This window comes from Simochromis diagramma, unplaced genomic scaffold (assembly GCF_900408965.1).
Source record: "Simochromis diagramma unplaced genomic scaffold, fSimDia1.1 OVJJ01000361.1, whole genome shotgun sequence".
NCBI lineage: Eukaryota > Metazoa > Chordata > Actinopteri > Cichliformes > Cichlidae > Simochromis > Simochromis diagramma.
Genome location: NW_024386860.1, coordinates 4,545,054 through 4,562,227, shown reverse-complemented (window position 1 = coordinate 4,562,227; position 17,174 = coordinate 4,545,054). Strand labels below are relative to the sequence as shown.

At 42.7% G+C, this 17,174-nt stretch overlaps 1 protein-coding gene across 4 annotated transcripts in view; it reads right to left on the bottom strand.

Moving 5' to 3' along the window:
- Window positions 1-66: 66 nt before the first annotated feature.
- pklr (pyruvate kinase L/R) overlaps window positions 67-17,174 on the bottom strand; it is a 19,897-nt gene continuing 2,789 nt past the window's right edge. For 3 of the 4 annotated variants that reach the window (XM_040029876.1, XM_040029875.1, XM_040029874.1), the window contains exons 2-12: window positions 12,080-12,244; window positions 11,396-11,487; window positions 10,708-10,839; window positions 8,985-9,171; window positions 7,484-7,757; window positions 6,576-6,726; window positions 5,586-5,738; window positions 5,306-5,472; window positions 2,907-2,973; window positions 510-624; window positions 67-421 (exon numbers count right to left, since the gene is read on the bottom strand). In XM_040029876.1, coding sequence (XP_039885810.1) covers window positions 315-421; window positions 510-624; window positions 2,907-2,973; window positions 5,306-5,472; window positions 5,586-5,738; window positions 6,576-6,726; window positions 7,484-7,757; window positions 8,985-9,171; window positions 10,708-10,839; window positions 11,396-11,487; window positions 12,080-12,218 — 1,584 coding nt within the window. In that variant the 5' untranslated portion in view covers window positions 12,219-12,244 and the 3' untranslated portion in view covers window positions 67-314. Of the gene's footprint in view, window positions 422-509; window positions 625-2,906; window positions 2,974-5,305; window positions 5,473-5,585; window positions 5,739-6,575; window positions 6,727-7,483; window positions 7,758-8,984; window positions 9,172-10,707; window positions 10,840-11,395; window positions 11,488-12,079; window positions 12,245-16,089; window positions 16,592-17,174 lie in introns of those variants that run through there. The other variant, XM_040029873.1, reaches the window with a different exon arrangement.

The window sequence follows — 17,174 nt, the reverse complement described above, 5'->3', positions numbered from 1 at the left end:
AAAACAGGAGGCAGGACAGTTCAATTACAGAAGCCTGTGTCCTGAGAAGAACTAGAGAACAACGTATTAAAGTTAAAGTCAAGTTTTATTTGAAGGGAGTCATGGGTACATTCATATGAGTGGTTATTAGACCAGGTGTTTCCTCATAATAACCTCAAATTTTAAGTAGAGTGTTTCTGCTGCTTTCGACAGAGGTTATTGCTTCAATTTTAGGGGTGGTTCTTTGGCTTTTTGGTGCATTAAAAGATTTTAAAGGCTCTCTTAATGAACCTCCAGCAACTCTGTTAGATTTAGAGTCCAGTGAGGTCATGTTGTTACGGGACATTCACTGCCCTCATAATGTTGGTGTGACCAGACCCTGGGATCCAGCCTGTCATCACAATCACCATGTCGCCGGACTTGAAGAACCCTCTTGTTTTCCCTGTGGTGTTGGAGAGATAAGGGCATGTGAGTAATATGGCTTATATTATATAAGAACTGCAAGCAGGCTGAACAGAGCACCGACTGACCAATTTCCATGCCAAAGTTGACCCTGTTGTCCACATCATCAGCCCACACAGGAGCGGGCAGAGGGTGGAAGAGGGCAGGAAACACGCCTCGTAACAGCTGAGACTGACGGGTGACCTGACAAAGAGGAAAAAAGATTAGGTACATTATAAAATAACTGCAAGTTTCTTGGTGGTTATTGATTTTTATGGTCTGTCAGTCTGTTGATCCCCCGGTATATTTACCAGTAAAAACAGGAATGCAAACAGACAATGTGACAAAGAGGAGTGTATAAATATACAATGAAGGCTAACTGGGAGACTGGGAACAAGAGAGGAAGAAAACAATCATACAGACAGGAAGTAAAACAGAAAACAACACAGCAAAGAAAAAAAACTATCAAAATCAAACACAAAATAATAAAATACACATATGGAGCCCGGAAGGCTCATGTTGGACATACTGTGGTCTTTTCTAAAGTTAGATATACATCAAAATAAGATTCCTGCAGGTAGTAAATATCTGTTACGATTACTGTTGAGCAATTAAATGCATTATAATTGGATGGTGGAAATCCGAGTCTCCAACATCGCACGTGTGGTTGAATAGCATTTGGAAATCTGTCTGATTGAACAAATAACTTCAGAAAGACTTATTTATCAGGAGATGGAGACCTATTTTTACATTTAACGAGGGAAGAGAGAGGAATATGAAAGTATGTCAGAATGAGGCAATTTTGTTTTAAATATGGTCATTGTTATATTCATTTATTTGTGTATCCTTTTATTTTTCTTTTCTTTTAATTAATATTACTGAGAAAAACGAAACATGCCAATTTTGTACTCTGTCACCACAATTTTATTGATACTAAAAGATGACCTGTGATTGATCAAAAAGTGTGGATGTCATAATAATGAAGGTCAGGGGGAGCTGCCTTCATTTCAGTGATCAGCCATAGTGTGGGGTTATTACAGAGCATTCACATGTGCGCCATCAAATTTGACCCTGATTATTGCTTTGACATTATTGGAAACCATGATTCTTTTTTTAAAGACCGTGTAACCCACTTTGATCACCGGTCTTAGAACAAGAAAGTTCAATAAAACAGAAATACAGTCGGTAATAAATACTCCAGATTGGTGATACCAGTCTGACAACACTGTCACAATTTACCACGACAGGCAGCAAAAGTGGACATCGCACACTAATCACTTTTGAAAACAGCGAGATATCATCATCTAAGCCAGACCTTCCCAAAGTGTGGGGGGGGGCTGAGCCATTGCAGGGGGGCGCGGCATGAAAAGGGGAAAAAAAAATAAAAATAAAATAAACAACCATGGGGCTCCCACACAAACGCAAAACACGGGAATAGAAGCATCGCTGAATATGTTTCCAAACCAACTTCATTCTAAGCCAAAGACTAGAAAATATGGTGAAGCCTATCTTCCCTTTGGTTGCACCTGCATAAGTGCCGAGGTAGGTCTCCCCTGCAGAATTGGTCTTTCCTGTGTCGGGAGCACCGCTGGGCTCTCCAAATCACAGACAAACAGTATCCCACATTCTTGATTTTTAGTTCACAAACACTTGTTGTAATGACTAACTACTCCTGACATTTCGGAGATGTTAGCTCTTTATACAGTAAAGTTACAGTGGGATACAAATAACATCAGGCTGATCCTCCCACGATTTGTTCCCCCGGTTCAAATCACGGACTAACAGCATCCCACAGCTGTTTATGTTTTTAAACCCATTTTGCACAGAGAGGCATTTTTTAAAAAAAAGTATTGACAGCAATGTTGAATATTATTACACAGGAAAAAAACAACTACATGTAAAATAATTACACCTTGACGCCTCTGCCTTTCTAAATAGAGGGACAGTAACTGCGTGTTTATACGTAAGCGTGTAAAACCTGAAGATAGAGACAAAATACTGTTAATCTGACTATCTGCCATTGGCGCACAGCTGACGTGAAAAAAGGAACATACCTTTGACGTTGCAAGAACTCTGTATTCCTCGCCCACACGTAAACGCAAAAAAATGAGTTTTAAAAAAATCTCCGTTTTCGGTGATTCGAAACGCCGTTTACGTGTGGACGAAACAGCTGCGTTTTCAAAAATACCCGTGTAGGTGCGGACGTAGCGTAAAAGAGTTAGTAGTTTATCTTCTTACTACCTGCAGATTACTTGTATTTGCTTAATTGTTTACTAAATGTTTGAGGTGTGAAATAAACCGCAATTGAGCAAAATATGGGTGTGTGTGGTTGGAGGATGGGCGCAAATATTTTTCTGTAAAACAAAGGGGGCCCAGCAAAAAAAGTTTGGGAACCACTGATCTAAGCCATGTTTTCATGGTAAGACAAATGCACCAGGTGTCAGCACAAAAGTAATATTTCTTTTGGTTCATAGAACAGAGTGTACCTGTGGGCTCCTGGTGACGGCAATGATCGGACAGCGAGGGCGGTACCTGGACAGGAGATGAGCCGACCTGCAGAGAAGAAGTGCAAAGTTAAGGATGGAAAATAAATTATCAGTGATGGCACGCATGAACAACACTTTCATACTGAGGGAAAAACGAAAGCAGCATCACTGCTCCTTGGCATAAGTCATACAGGACTCTTTTCTTCCAAATATAATAATAATAACTCGCTTTTTTGATTAAAGCTGCCGTCTTCCATGATCCGTTATTAATCCCGCTTTCAAGGTCATTTAGACCACTTCCTCTCAACATCTTAAAGTGAAATCGGCACTTACTCAGCAGCTTAACACCCAGAGCACAGTAGGATATCAACTAAACAGATACCTCTCCATTTGTTAGTTTCTTCACTCATTTATAGAAGCTTTTGCTTTTAAGACTGTCTGCTGTCTATGAATGTGAGAATCTTATGTGCTTACACTTTTGAAATATATTGCAGACATTACAGATAAACTATTTTCTAATCAGAATTAAATCTCAGTTTTAATATCTGATATGTTATGGTTGTATGTTTACTTAGACATAATGGCTAAACTAATTGGAGATCATTCTAGTGTATTTTTATGCACATTTTGGTAACAGGAGGTACGTGTGTGTCCTCCTGTGTGCACATTTAATATATGTGAGACGGGAAATCTCACATATATTATATAAAGTACAAAATACACAAAAACAGTACAATGAAGCCCCATAAAACCCAGAAGATGCACAAGCAGCAAACATTACTGCAATATTCAGCCTGGACCTTTGGGATAAAAGAAGCTGCAAACTTTAAAGAGCCTGTGTTATATGTTTGTTTGGAGAAGGACAAATAAACTTGTTTCTAGCATCTACAAGGACGAATACAGAAATTATTAATCCAAGTTCCTCTTTTCCAATCCAAGGTCACCGGAGTGCCGGAGCCCATCTCCTACACCCTGGATAAATCTCCAGTCTGTTGCAGGCCTCACAAAAATTACAGACACATTCGCACCTGCATACATCACTAACACGTGTGCAAGCACAGGGAGGTCCAGGCTGGATTCAAACCCCTTTTTACTATGAGGCAACAGTGATACCCACAGCACCACCATGCCGCCCAAACAATGATAATATATTTATGTTAATTATTTTCAAATGGTTTTCCAAGTGCCCACTCCGGGTCAGGGACGAGACCCTGCCCCAAGTGGATGAGTTTAAGTCTTGTTCATGAGTGATGGGAGAAGGGAGCGGGAGATCGACAGACGGATTGGTGCAGCGGCTGCAGTGATGCGGACGCTGTACCGGTCTGTTGTGGTGAAGAGAGAGCTGAGCGTAAAAGCGAAGCTCTCAATTTACCAGTCGATCTACGCCCCTACCCTCACCTATGGCCACGAGCTGTGGGTAGTGACCGAAAGAACGAGATCGCGAATACAAGCGGCAGAAATGGGTTTCCTCCGAAGGGTGGCTGGCCTCTCCCTTAGAGATAGGGTGTGAAGTTCGGCCATTCGGGAGGGGCTCATAGTAGAGCCGCTGCTCCTCCACATCGAAAGGAGCCAGTTGAGGTGGTTCGGGCATCTGACAAGGATGCCCCCTGGGCGCCCCCTGGGCAAGGTTTTCCGGGTATGTCCCACCGGGAGGAGGCCCCAGGGCAGACCCAGGACACGCTGGAGAGATTATATCTCTTGGCTGGCCTGGGAACGCCTTGGTGTTCCCCCAGATAAGCTGGAGGAGGTGGTTGGGGAGAAGGAGGTCTGGGCTTCTCTGCTTAGGCTGCTGCCCCCGCGACCCGGCCCCAGATAAGCGGAAGAAAATGGATGGATGGTTTTCCAAATCTAATCAGGCTTTTTAGTTACTTGTGCTAAATATGCTAGCTCTTAGCTTAGCGCTGCAACAGAACTGGAGAGAGAACAACATGGCAGCAAACTCCACCTACCAGCATCTCTCTATTAAACTAACAGGCCACAAAGTGAAGGCCAGCTATAGTCCCGGTAGATCAGCTGATCTCAGTGTCAGGCAACTTTCACACAGACCTCACACAGAGCATCTTATTTAAGTTCCCTAAACATGACCATAGCTTCTTTACATCTGCAAGCTACTTTGCAACCCTCCTCTACCACAGCTTCTCCTTCCATGCCATTTCTGACTTAATCAATGTAATATCTGTTGATGGTTCTTGCTGCTGCTCTTCTGAAACAAACGTAAGATTCTCTTGACTTTAGCGGTTCTGACTGATTTACTGTTTTTTTTGGTAGGAAACCCTCATCAAACAACAATAAAACTTTGTCTTATGCTATATCGTGACAGTCAGGTGAACTGTCACGATATAGCATATAGCACTGCTAGTTCTGACACATTTATCATGAATGTTAGCCGATATACTCACCTGCCAGTGGTCGTGAGGACTATAATCGCCCCGGCACAGCATTTGAACGAAGACTCCACTGCTCCGATCGCCGTGACCTCCGTGGGGTCAGAGGAGAGAGGAGTGAGGCGGCGCAACTCCTCAAAAAGCTGCTGGTGGAAAATGGCTGCTTCTGCCTCCCTACAGATCTGAGATAGAGCGACAGAGACAGGGAGAGGGACAGACAGAGGGTTAGAGCATTATCAGAGGGCACTAAGTCAGACGCAACCGAATGACACCATGTGCACACAGAAACACACACCGAATGCATCATTGCAACTGACTCCACAGGAAACAGTCCCTTGGCGGTTTCTCCAGATAGCATTACACAGTCAGCTCCATCCAGCACGGCATTGGCAACGTCACTGCCCTCTGCTCTAGTTGGCCGTCGGTGGGTCACCATGCTCTCAAGCATCTGCAAATGCACAAAAACACACAAAGACACACATACAATACATTTCAGCTATAACCAAAACGTCTCTATAAGGTACTATAAATGGATTTCACCAATGAGTCCATCAAAAATAAGCCACTCGGAGTCTTTGTATGTCAATTTTTGTTCATTTTGACAAAGTGATATGGGCGAGCACGAAGACAGGAGGTAATGGCTTTGTGGATGGATAGATGGTAGAGTAGGAGTACCGGTAATAAGAGATCATTTAGACTGAGGCAGGCGAGTGCGAGTTAGAGAAATCGTTATTGGTATGCTGGAGACTCAGTGTTATGAGTCAATAAGCGAGGCAGACAGTTGGAAAATGAGATAGCTTGCAGCATGGCCTGTGAGACTGCATTTTTAGTTAAGAAGCTCCGACTAATGCTGATTAGTGCATGTGTGTGGGTGTTGTTTGTGGGCTCAGGTCTCGAGTAGCAAACCTGCTATAACGCTGTCACTCCGAGTCAAGAGCTGTAGCATAAACAAAGTACAGCACTGTGACTCAACATGGCTGCGGGAGTGTTGCACGCATGTGTGTGTGTGTGTGCATGTGTGTAAAAGCAGAGGGGTGTGAAAGAGAGGGAATGTGTGCATCTCTGAAAATGAATTCACTGGACAAGTGACATTATGCACGAGTGTAAGGTTAATGTGTAGTTGGACCCGTTTGACATTCGGCTGGCTGAAACTGCAGTTAAAAGTCTTAATCTCAATATTTCTTCTTTTTCTGTGATTTTTTTTCTCTGTGTGTCTGTGTGTGTGTGTGTCTGTGTGTGTGCGTGTGTGTGTGTGTGTGTGTGTGTGTGTGTGCTCATCTCTGACCTGTGTGGCACAGATGACAGGCTTCCCAGCAGAGTTGCATCTCCCAATCATCATCTTCTGGGCAATGAAGACTTTCTCCGCAGGGATCTCGATCCCCAGGTCGCCTCTGGCAACCATCACGCCATCGCTCTCAGCCAGGATTTCCTCAAAACTGACAGACAGATTAGAGGAAGGAGTGAGTGTTTGGGCTCAAGAAGAGAGAGTTGGAAAAAGAGCACAAAAGGAGGAATAAGGAAGATTCTACACGTTATCTAAAAACTAGGTCTTCCAATTCAGATTTTTTTTTGTCACGCTGCTTTTAGATCTTCAAAAGATATCGAGGATAGCGTAAAATTTTGATTTAAATCCTAAATGATCTGGATGAAATCCAAACTCCTATATGAGCAAGGAACAAAGAGACTGAAAGGAAAAGCAGGAAGCCGTGATGCTGATGTAGATTTAAAAGGGAAAAACACAGCTGCAGGACATCCAAACAGGACGTTTAATACCAAATATTCACAAACAGCTTAATTACTGTTAAGAATTCATCTTTATTATCTAATCTCTTTCTATTAAAACTGCAGTTAAACACTGTCAGCAGCCGGGGAGCAGCAGGACAAAGCATGAGATAAGTAATGGAGGTAAGAAGGCAGGGAAATAAATTATGTCAGGTATATTAATTGGCTGCAATAACTCACGTGGACAGCCACAGAGACTGCTTATCATAGATGTGTAAAATCTAAAGTTGACATATGTTTCTCCTTCGTGGACAGCTGGCTGTCCACAGGAGCGACAGATCACATCAGCGGTGGATTTAAAAGACCTGTCAAAGTCTCGTTGTGGAAGACTCATGCCGTCAGTGCCTGTTTGGCTAAAAATAACTCTGCAGAAATGGCATTAATTGGAAATTGGATTTTTCCAGGACTCACTTTTGAACTCCTTGCCGGCTTTCCACCTTGCTGATCACTTTAATATCTCGACCATGCGCCCCAAGAGCGCGACGCACATCCTTGACATCCTGGGCTGAACGGATGAAGCTGGCGAACACCATATCAACACCCTGAGCCACGCCGAACCTCAGGTCAGCCTCGTCCCGCGGGCTGACCGACTGCATGCCGATTAGGTCGCAGCCGGGAAGGTTTACGCCTTTACGACTGCAGAGCATCCCGCCTGATTCCACCACCGTGTCCACCCAGTCCGAACCTGACAAGAAAAATGTTGGAGATGCAGGGACTCACAAAGGAGTGGTGCATTGATACTATAAAAACATTCAGTAATACAACCAAAAATAAGAGCATGGGAAATTGCACAATTGTTGGATAATAAGGAAAATACATTAGAAGTAATATATAATAATGGAACTCAAGAATCCATAGAAAGATTTAAAGTTATACGTGCATGCAGGGATGAAGGTTTATAGGCCTGTGGACATGTTTGTATCAGTACACTGGCCTGAAAAGTTGCATTCAGTGCATGAGATATATGAGAATGAGCTATAGAAGAATGCACATAAAACTGAAAAACCACCTCGCAGAGAGAAAATGACAAATGTTCATATAATTGAAGACAAAGAAAGCCTTTGGACCGTGGGAGGATAAAGGAGCCTGAGGTGAAAATCCAAACAGGCCCAGGAAGAGCAGAGGGAGATAAACACACAAGACTGTGTTGATACTGTTTTGCTGACCTTTATTTTGGTAAAATTTGATTTGGATCCAAATTTATAGTTGATGGTGGAGAAAAATTGTGGGCTGTGAGTAGGGGGATCAGATCCCAAAAAAGGTAGTCAAATATATTATAACGTATTATTTACATAATATCTGAATGGGACTTTTCCATCTCTCTTGCTAAATAAATATTTGAGCTGCTCTTCTATCTTGTCCTTGGCAACAGCAGGGACGGATCCATAAATTGGCAAATTTTTCTGACAATTTTAGCAATTTTTATCGAATTACAACCACACATATTGTGTCCCTTCACACCATAGTTTCTCTTGCGCATTAAAAAAAAAAAACAGACGAGGTTTTGAAGGAATTTATGGTGAGCAAATAATCACCAATTCAGAATCTGAACTCCTTCTCTGTTTCTGAGTTGAATAATAGCTTGTAATGCATATCTGAATGATTTTAGGGTGTCACATTGATGTTGGCCTTTCACCTTTTGAATATAAAATAAGATCATCATTTTATTCTAATTACACATTTGCATGAAATTCATTATCAGCGTACGAATTCTGGCTTTATGTCCAAGCGTGTCCTCAAGCGTCCCAGGGACTGTTGCCAAATTTAAAGAAATAAATGTGTTCGAGTGACAGAGAGACAAATTGAAAACGCAGTGCCTCTGGACACAGCTGTCACTGCAGATGTTTCTATAACGGCAATAAGACAGACATGTTTTCTGTAGGTTTGCTAAAGTCTGTGTAATGCACATTACCTATATCTAATACTCGGAGTCCAATGAGGCCATCATCAATGTAGATCTTTCCATCCTTCTTGAGAACTTTGGGCAGGTTGGGATAGTCCACCCAGATTATCTTTCCATCTGTCTTGTCTTTGTCACTCTCTGCTGTCACCACGCGCACTTTCTTGCCCTTCACCAGCTCCACCTCTTCTTCCACTTTCTGTCGAAACACAGATACGAAACAACAAAAACCTCCAATTACTGCTCTTGTTGTAAGCAAACATACAGTAGTATTGTCATTTCCAGCAACTGAATTTTCTTAGACACAGGATCTCTGAGTGCTGCTGCAGAAAAACAAAAAAACTGACTGCGTTTGAACCGTGATGAAATCCGTGACTGGTTGATTAAAAGGCATGCTGTGTTACAAAACGCCGGTGTGTTTTGTAGTGTTTATAATGAGTAGTTCTAGTACCTCATCTGAGAGGGTTTGAGTGGCAGCAATGATGAAAACACAAGAGACTTTGTACTGTACAGGCATGAAACTTTAAAAGGAACACACTGGCTGCTTTGTGCAAAGCGTTTGGTATTTACTGATGAGGTAACAATTATATTTCCAAATATTTGAGAACTGTGTCTGCTGTCACAGCCACACCAGTGGTTGTAAGGTTTGTGCAAAAGTTAGATAGCAGCACCCTATTTTATTCTATGTTATTTGTTGGTTTACATCATTGAAAAGAAAGGCGGTGGAGATGAAGGCGGCACAGTTGATGTAAGACAACGACGGACAGAATTAGAAATGAGTACATCGGAGGGACAGCTCAGATCGAGCAGTTTGGAGACAAAGTTAGAGAGACAAGTCTGAGATGGTTTGGAAAATTGCAGAGGAAGGATAGTAGAAATACTGGGTGAAGGATTTTGAATATCTTGTGCCCAGGAAGGTGAAAACAGGAAGAACACATAAAAGGTTCATGGATGTAGAGAAGGAGGACATGCAGGTGGCCGATATGACAGAGGAGGACAGTAGGGATACGGTGAGATGGATGCAGATGTGATGAGCGCTAAAGGGAGTAGCCAAAAGAAGATGTTATGTCAAAAAGACAAGAATGGGATTCAAACATAGCATAAGTTTAAAAATTAACAGAATAATCCAAAAATATTTTACACATTTCTACAAAAAACAAGCACTTATCCAGGTAGGGTTGCAGGAGCACTGAAGGATATCCCAGCTAACATACAACATGGGTAGTCATTATTATATATAATAATGATTGACTGATTTATTGGTTGATTGATTGGTTGCCATTACATATATTCACCTACATATATAATTTTGTATGCTGTAAATATCTTGTCTGTTAAAAATATAAATGTTTAGTAAAAATAGAGTTCTATTTAGCATGTGTTTAGTAACTCAAGTGCACCTTTCAATTAGTCTACCCAGACTCAGATCAAATGCCATGCAGAGTATTTCTGAAGCTAATCAACACACGAGGAGGTTTCCTGCAGCCTGGAGTTATTTGTTCAGCAAAGCAGACAGCAGGCAACAGCAACACGACCAACAACACAATAAGATGATGATGAAAAGGCAGATGAGCACACGCCTACAGCTGTTGTTTTTCCAGGAAAAGTAGCAACCTGTAACAAATGATGTGCTGCACCAAGGAATTGGCTTATTTTCTGCACCTCTTACACCTGACTGCATGTGACTGTTTGATTAGGTTTAGACTGTTTGATAGATGAAGCAAAGCATGCTCACCCCTTTAACTAATCCGGTGCGGATCTCTGGGCCCTTCGTATCCAAAGCGATGGCAACCGGTCGATAGTACAATGGGTCAGAGGTTATCGTCTCCACCGCCTCTCTGATGTTCTTGATGGTTTCACCGTGATACTGAAAGACACAGACAGGGAATCAATACCTGGCTGAGTGGAAAACCGAGGCGTGTGAACACAAATGTGCCACAACATTAAAACCAATAGCCAGTGAAATGATTCACATGGATCATCATCTGTTATCTGTGATGGGTGCTGGCATTTATGTGGCTGTTACTTCATCACAAGCCATGGATGTACCCACTCCCATCCACACATCCCAACTGCACAGGAACAGCTCAGGGAACACAAGAAACAAAGACTGCAAGGTCTTCCAACTCCCCAGATTACAGTCTGATAGATGCTAAAGCAGCAAGTTGAGGTTAGTATCTTGCTGTAGGATATTCGGCATGTAGCCAGGGATCAAACCACCAACCTTCTGATTAGTAGATGATCTGTTCTACCTCCTGAGCCACAGCCACTCCGCAGTGGGTGGCAGATACCACAAAACACCTCCAGATGTTTTTTCTTTACGCCCCTGATTGGTCAAAGGTGTTTTGGTGTCGTGAATAAACAGGCAACATTAACCAGGCGGTTTTAATGTTGTGGCTGATCAGCATGTGTGCCGTACGTACTTCATGTGATCCATGAGAGAAGTTAAGACGAGCGATATTCATTCCAGCCTTGACCATCTCCTGAAGTTTGGGGATCGATCGAGATGCCGGACCTGAAAGGAAAAAAGAGAGTGAATAAAAGAAAAGCAGTTTCAATAATCAAATGTTCATTCATTCGATGTTGCCCCAAAAACAGAATTTTATTTGTTTTCTATAAAAGAATCTTTAGGTTTTAAACAGCCACAATAAAATTACATTTTGGCTATTTTTTGTGTAATTTCCTGATATTTTATTAATAGCCTTATTCATGTTATAATTTGTTAATGATAGAAATTATTGTTAGCTACAGGCAGACATTAAAATGAACTGTTTGCTTGCCTGTTACTTTATCCCTTTAATGAAAACCCTTCAGGGAGTGATAAAAAAAACCCATGTCCTTGCGAGGAATCAAAACATCATCTGGAAAGCCAGAGCCAGAGCCAGATGACTTAGGAGCCGTTTGTATAGTGTATTTCCTTCTAATTGTTTTTCATCTTTTTCTGGACAGCAAAAGCTTCAAACTGCATCAGCCAAAAAGCCTTGCCAACAAGCTAAAGACCACCCACCCCCTCCAGACGCTGGCTTTCTGACACGGAGCCAACGATGACACATAACAGTTGTCACACAACAAACTTGAAACTGAGACTCACTGTCTGTCACACTCACCGATGGTGCAGATTATGCTGGTGTTGCGTGCTGTGATTGGCTCCTGGTTGATGTCCAGGAGACAGAGATGCTCCAGGAAGGTGTCAGCCATACTGGCGTCAAGCTGCTGGCGTTGGATGAAAGAGTCCGGCAGTGTCATCACATCGGAGTAGCGCCTGATGCGAGCTATAATGACAGAGAAACGCTGTCAGTGGGGTGAAGTTGAGTCATGAAGCTCTACTGCCAACTGCACCTGTGAAAACCAAATGAACCGAACACTTCCGACCGAACGAAGCGCACAATTTCAGTTTTAATAGCAAAAAGGAACAACACAGAATATGCTAACATTAAGAGATAAAACACAACACACACAGACCTGACATTAACTGCCACCAGCAGGGGTCACAAAGGTTTAGATGCTGGTATTCAGCCGACTTATGAGTCACTACTGCGAAAACTATACACAGCTGCTCTGCTGATACGCTATACTTTACAAGCAGTAAAGTGGCATTTGAAAACAGAGATGACGACTGATAATATGGAGGCAATATAAAGGTTTTTATGCTGACATTTGAAGCTGGAAGCAACCGTTTAATTTAAGGCTGGTTGTTTTTCATGGACCAGAAAGGAAGACACACACACACACACACACACACAGTCTCTCTATTGGATACAGTATTTACAGTCACTGGGACTGAAAGGAGCCAGCGGTTGCATTTCTGTTGTTACCCGCTCTGTCAGCTTGTGAAGCACAATAAAAACAAATCCTCCAGAAGCAAAAGACAAAGGAGTGGATGGATGAGCAAAAACCACACCAGCATATGACGTCACCACGTATGTAATTTGAACTATAAGCTATGGCAACGCAGCTTCTTGTGCCACCACATATGAGAAATGTTCAATGTTCTCTTACTTGCTGCTTTTGGTATCGTCATCTGTCTGCTGCTGTACTGCAAGATCAGGAGCGAGTTATGGGCTTAAAATCGTCTAAAGCATCCTTAGATCTAGGTAACCCAAGAACGTGCTTTCTACAGTCATATGATGAGTGCTTCATAGATCTGTTGATGCTTAACATCTCGTATCCATTTAAAAGACAGCTACACGTTTGGAGAACCCCAGCCCCCTCTCCCCCCAATCTCAGCTAAGCCTCTGCCATTATCTTAGATAGCTGTTAACCTGATGTAGTAGGATGTTGTCCCAGCTAGTGAATTACTTTTTATTAGTGACAATCGGAAGTCGGTTGAATCCCCAGCTTACGTCTATGGTGGAAGTTCTTAGGCAAGTACTGAACCTCGGTCTGTTATGTGTGTGTGTGAATGTTAGATAAAAGTACAAAGTAAAAGATGCTGTGTGAATGTATGTGTGACTGGGTGAATGAGACTGGTAATAAGTGCTCAGACTAAGTAGAAGGTTTCTATATAAGTAGCAGTCTATATACCAATAATCTACGCAGTTTGATCCATGTGCTACTCACACTGGGAAGATACCAGTAGGTAAAGCCTTTCAGCACCTTATCCCAGTGACTCCACAACCACCAGTCTCTATGGCATCACTGAGCATCAACCTCGAGGGCTGAACAATGAACTCAAAGCTCAAGTGTCTAATCCTGCAGCTCATAAAAGAGCCGCTTGAATCTGGCTACAAAAGCACATCAATCTCCATTTCCCACTTAAAGTGGGCTGGGGCCATCCTGAACTGCGTTCTGACACCTTCGATCCAGTGAGCAATTAAATCTGATTGGCAGTTTAATGCAAACTACTGTCGAGCTTCAGCTCATCCCTCAGAGACAGTTAAATTACTAAATGGGGCCACCTGCACACCACCTTCTCATCTCTGTCATGAATCCATGCATGTAGTTTATAACGTGGCCACAGTAAGGGAAGCAAGCATAAATGGATGAATTTTTAAAGTAGGTAAATTAGAAAGATGAAGAGAGCTATTAGAAAGAAAGGACAGGACGGGAAGACAAGAGATTATTTTCAAAGGTAAAGACTGCTCAGCAAGTGAGTGGAAACTTCCAGCTTACATGCATTATCCCCGCTCTTGTTAGATTTTTTTTTTAAACCAAGCAGAGGATCTGCTGAATTCGCCTGGTTATTTCATATAGAGTAAGATCTATGACAACAAATACATGATAATCATTCCATGTTTTTCAGAGGTGATGCAGGACAGTAAGTGCAGGTTAAACTGGGAAGTCTGCAATACTGTGGCTCAGTTAACTGTGATGGACCATGTTAGATTGGTACAAGACAGACTGTGGTATCCATGGTCACAGCTAGTTAGTCATGTTAGGTCATGGGTTGCAGCAGAGAGAGAGAGATGGTGCTGAAAGAATTTTGAATTGAACCCTATGAGAGAGCTCTGAAAAAATGATAGCAGAAATATAACTTTCATAAGAGCAAGGTTTTAAAACCTTATTCGTGGGCAGCAATTGGGTGAATGTTTAAATTTTATTATTCAGATTTAACTGGATATTTTATACTTTATGGTATGAGATACCAGTGCTAAAAATAGAAGAACACACAGTGGATCGCCCAGAGTTCCAACGGCAAAATTATCAAAGCAGTGAGGGGTCATTCTGACAGACAGCAGAACAAAAAGCAGCCAACATCCAAAGAAGAGCTTTGAAGGTCCTTCAAGAAGCCTGAAGAATTATTTCGTTACTACTTAAAGAAATTACAAGAAAGGTTGCCTAGGGTAGCTCAGGCTGTGTTGAAGAATAAAGAAGGTCAAACCAAATATTGACTTTCAAGCGTGTGACACTTATACGGCTGGACCTTGCTAACCAACAAAAAACAAACAAAACAAAACAAGGCAAAAGCCATAGCACCAAACTAAAGGCTTAAAAACAGGACTTTCTGAACACATGGGTGGCTACCTTCATCTTTTATAAACAGTTTATAGGCTGCGACAGCTGAGAGTATTATACAGGGAATGGAGCCCATTTCTTTCATTCAGAGCATTGTGGTACCTGACTAAGAGCTTTGCGCCAGTACAATGGAATCCATTTTAAAGGATGTCACAGTCAGTCGAGCTTGCAATTTCGGCCATCACAGAGACTAAAGAGCGTGAGGATGAGAGGTGAGTCCGACATAAGGTTTGTGTGAAAAGGTGAGGACAAAGACAGGAAAGAAGACAAGAGAAAGAACAGTGCACACATCACAGAGGGGCCACATTTTACAAGGTTGTTTTGCAACTGTCTAAAGGTTGTTTGCTGTTTTTTTTAAATAGTATGTGTCAGTTATCAGTTTAAGGACTACGCCGTGAATGGACAAACAGAAACATGCAAGGACATAGTTTGCACTCTGCAAAGGAAATTCCCTGGTAAAACAAGTGAATGGCGGTTTTGTAGAATAATGTGAACTTGCAAAACTCGTCTATCCTGTAGATTCAGTGTCTGTCTGCGTTTTCTATTTCTCTCCTCTCCACCTCCCTGTGACCCAGTTCTGCCGCACTGCTGCACACATCATTACGTGTCCCACTGAGATCCTCTCCAGACACGTCCCAGAGAGTACACATGGAAACACACACATGCAATACATCCACCTGCAAACATCCAGCCAAATGTACACACACGCAGGCACCTGTTACTGGAAGGCTGACTATAAATAGACATTAGGTCAAAGACACTAAACTTGCAAAGTATCAGTCAACACTGAGGCTTCATGACTGATTAAAACCAGTTATGGGTGTAACCCCAGTATACCAGGAATGAGCTGCACTTGGTCACATTTTCGGAGTGTTTGTGCAATTGATCAGTGAACCCACGGTAAGAGTGCAGCTATTTATCCAACTGCGGCTGCACTGAAGTTCAAAGGCATTTGACATCTGACTGTTATGCAAGTGAAAAAGGACATAATGCAAAAACGTGACACTGCACAATCAATGATATTACAAAAAAGGGATTATTTAGTATTTTTCCATCAAGATATAGGTTATCAATCACACGCAATATGTCTTGCCAGTTCATATTAAACACTAATCCATAGTGCTAGTACCAAGTTGGACATCGCATGCACTGACAAAGGTACTGGGAACATTCCAATGTTGCAGATTTGTCCTCATCTGCCTCAGCTCAAAGGTGCTCTGTTTGATTGAGATCTGGTGACTATGAAGGCACTTGGAGCACACTGAAGTCATTGTCATGTTCAAAAAACCGATTTCAGACAACTTAAGTTTTGTGGCTAGGTAGGCTGTGGTGTTTAAACAATGCTCAGCTGGTACTAAGAAGCCCGAAGTGTGCAAGAAAATATCCCCACACTGTTATACCAACAGCAGTCTGAACCATTGCTACAAGGCAGGATGGACCCATGTTTTCACGCTGTTAATGCCAAATCTGACATTAACATCTGAATATTGAAGCAGAAGAGCGTCAGAGGAGAGAGACTCATCACATCAAAAAGACTGATTGCAATGTTTGTTTCCAATCTTCTACAGGCCAATTTTGGTGAGTCAGTGTGAACTGTAGCATCGGTTTCCTGTTCTTTGCTGACAGGAGTGGCTCTCAGTGTGGTCTTCTGCTGCTTTCAAGGCTCTCTTCTCCATTCTGATGCTGAGGCCTCACTCCTTGGTGGCTGCTTATTGGGGCCTGGAGCCTGGGGCTCGCTCGGGCCACTTTGGGGGTGGGGTGCCCTCGGCCTCTCGGCCTGGGGCTCGGTCACTCAGGGACAGCTGGCTGCCGGCGGAGCTCACGGGCACGTCACTGCAACCCCCCCCCTGGCTTCTGCTCCGCGGCTGCTGAGCGACCCCTCATCTGGGACTCTCCTCAGCTCTTTCTGGGATAGTGGTGCAGCTGCCTCTCTGTTGGTCTTCCTTGGTCTCTTGTGTTCTGAGGGCTTCTGGATGTCTGGAGTCTTGATCTCCTCCATACCTGCTACATGCCCTGGAGGACGGGGCTGTGGCTCCCCACACCCTCTAGCAGATCATTACATGAAGGAACCTTTTAAATACAAGCGCGTCCATGCTCACAGGTGTACACACGGGTGCTCACACACACAAACTACACCCTTTTTGGCTCCTACCTTAAAGCACACTGTGTGCTGTCGATATTACGTGCTTCACAATAATGTTTAATATTTAGTATTTACTGTTATATTCCCATAGATCATCGTGATGT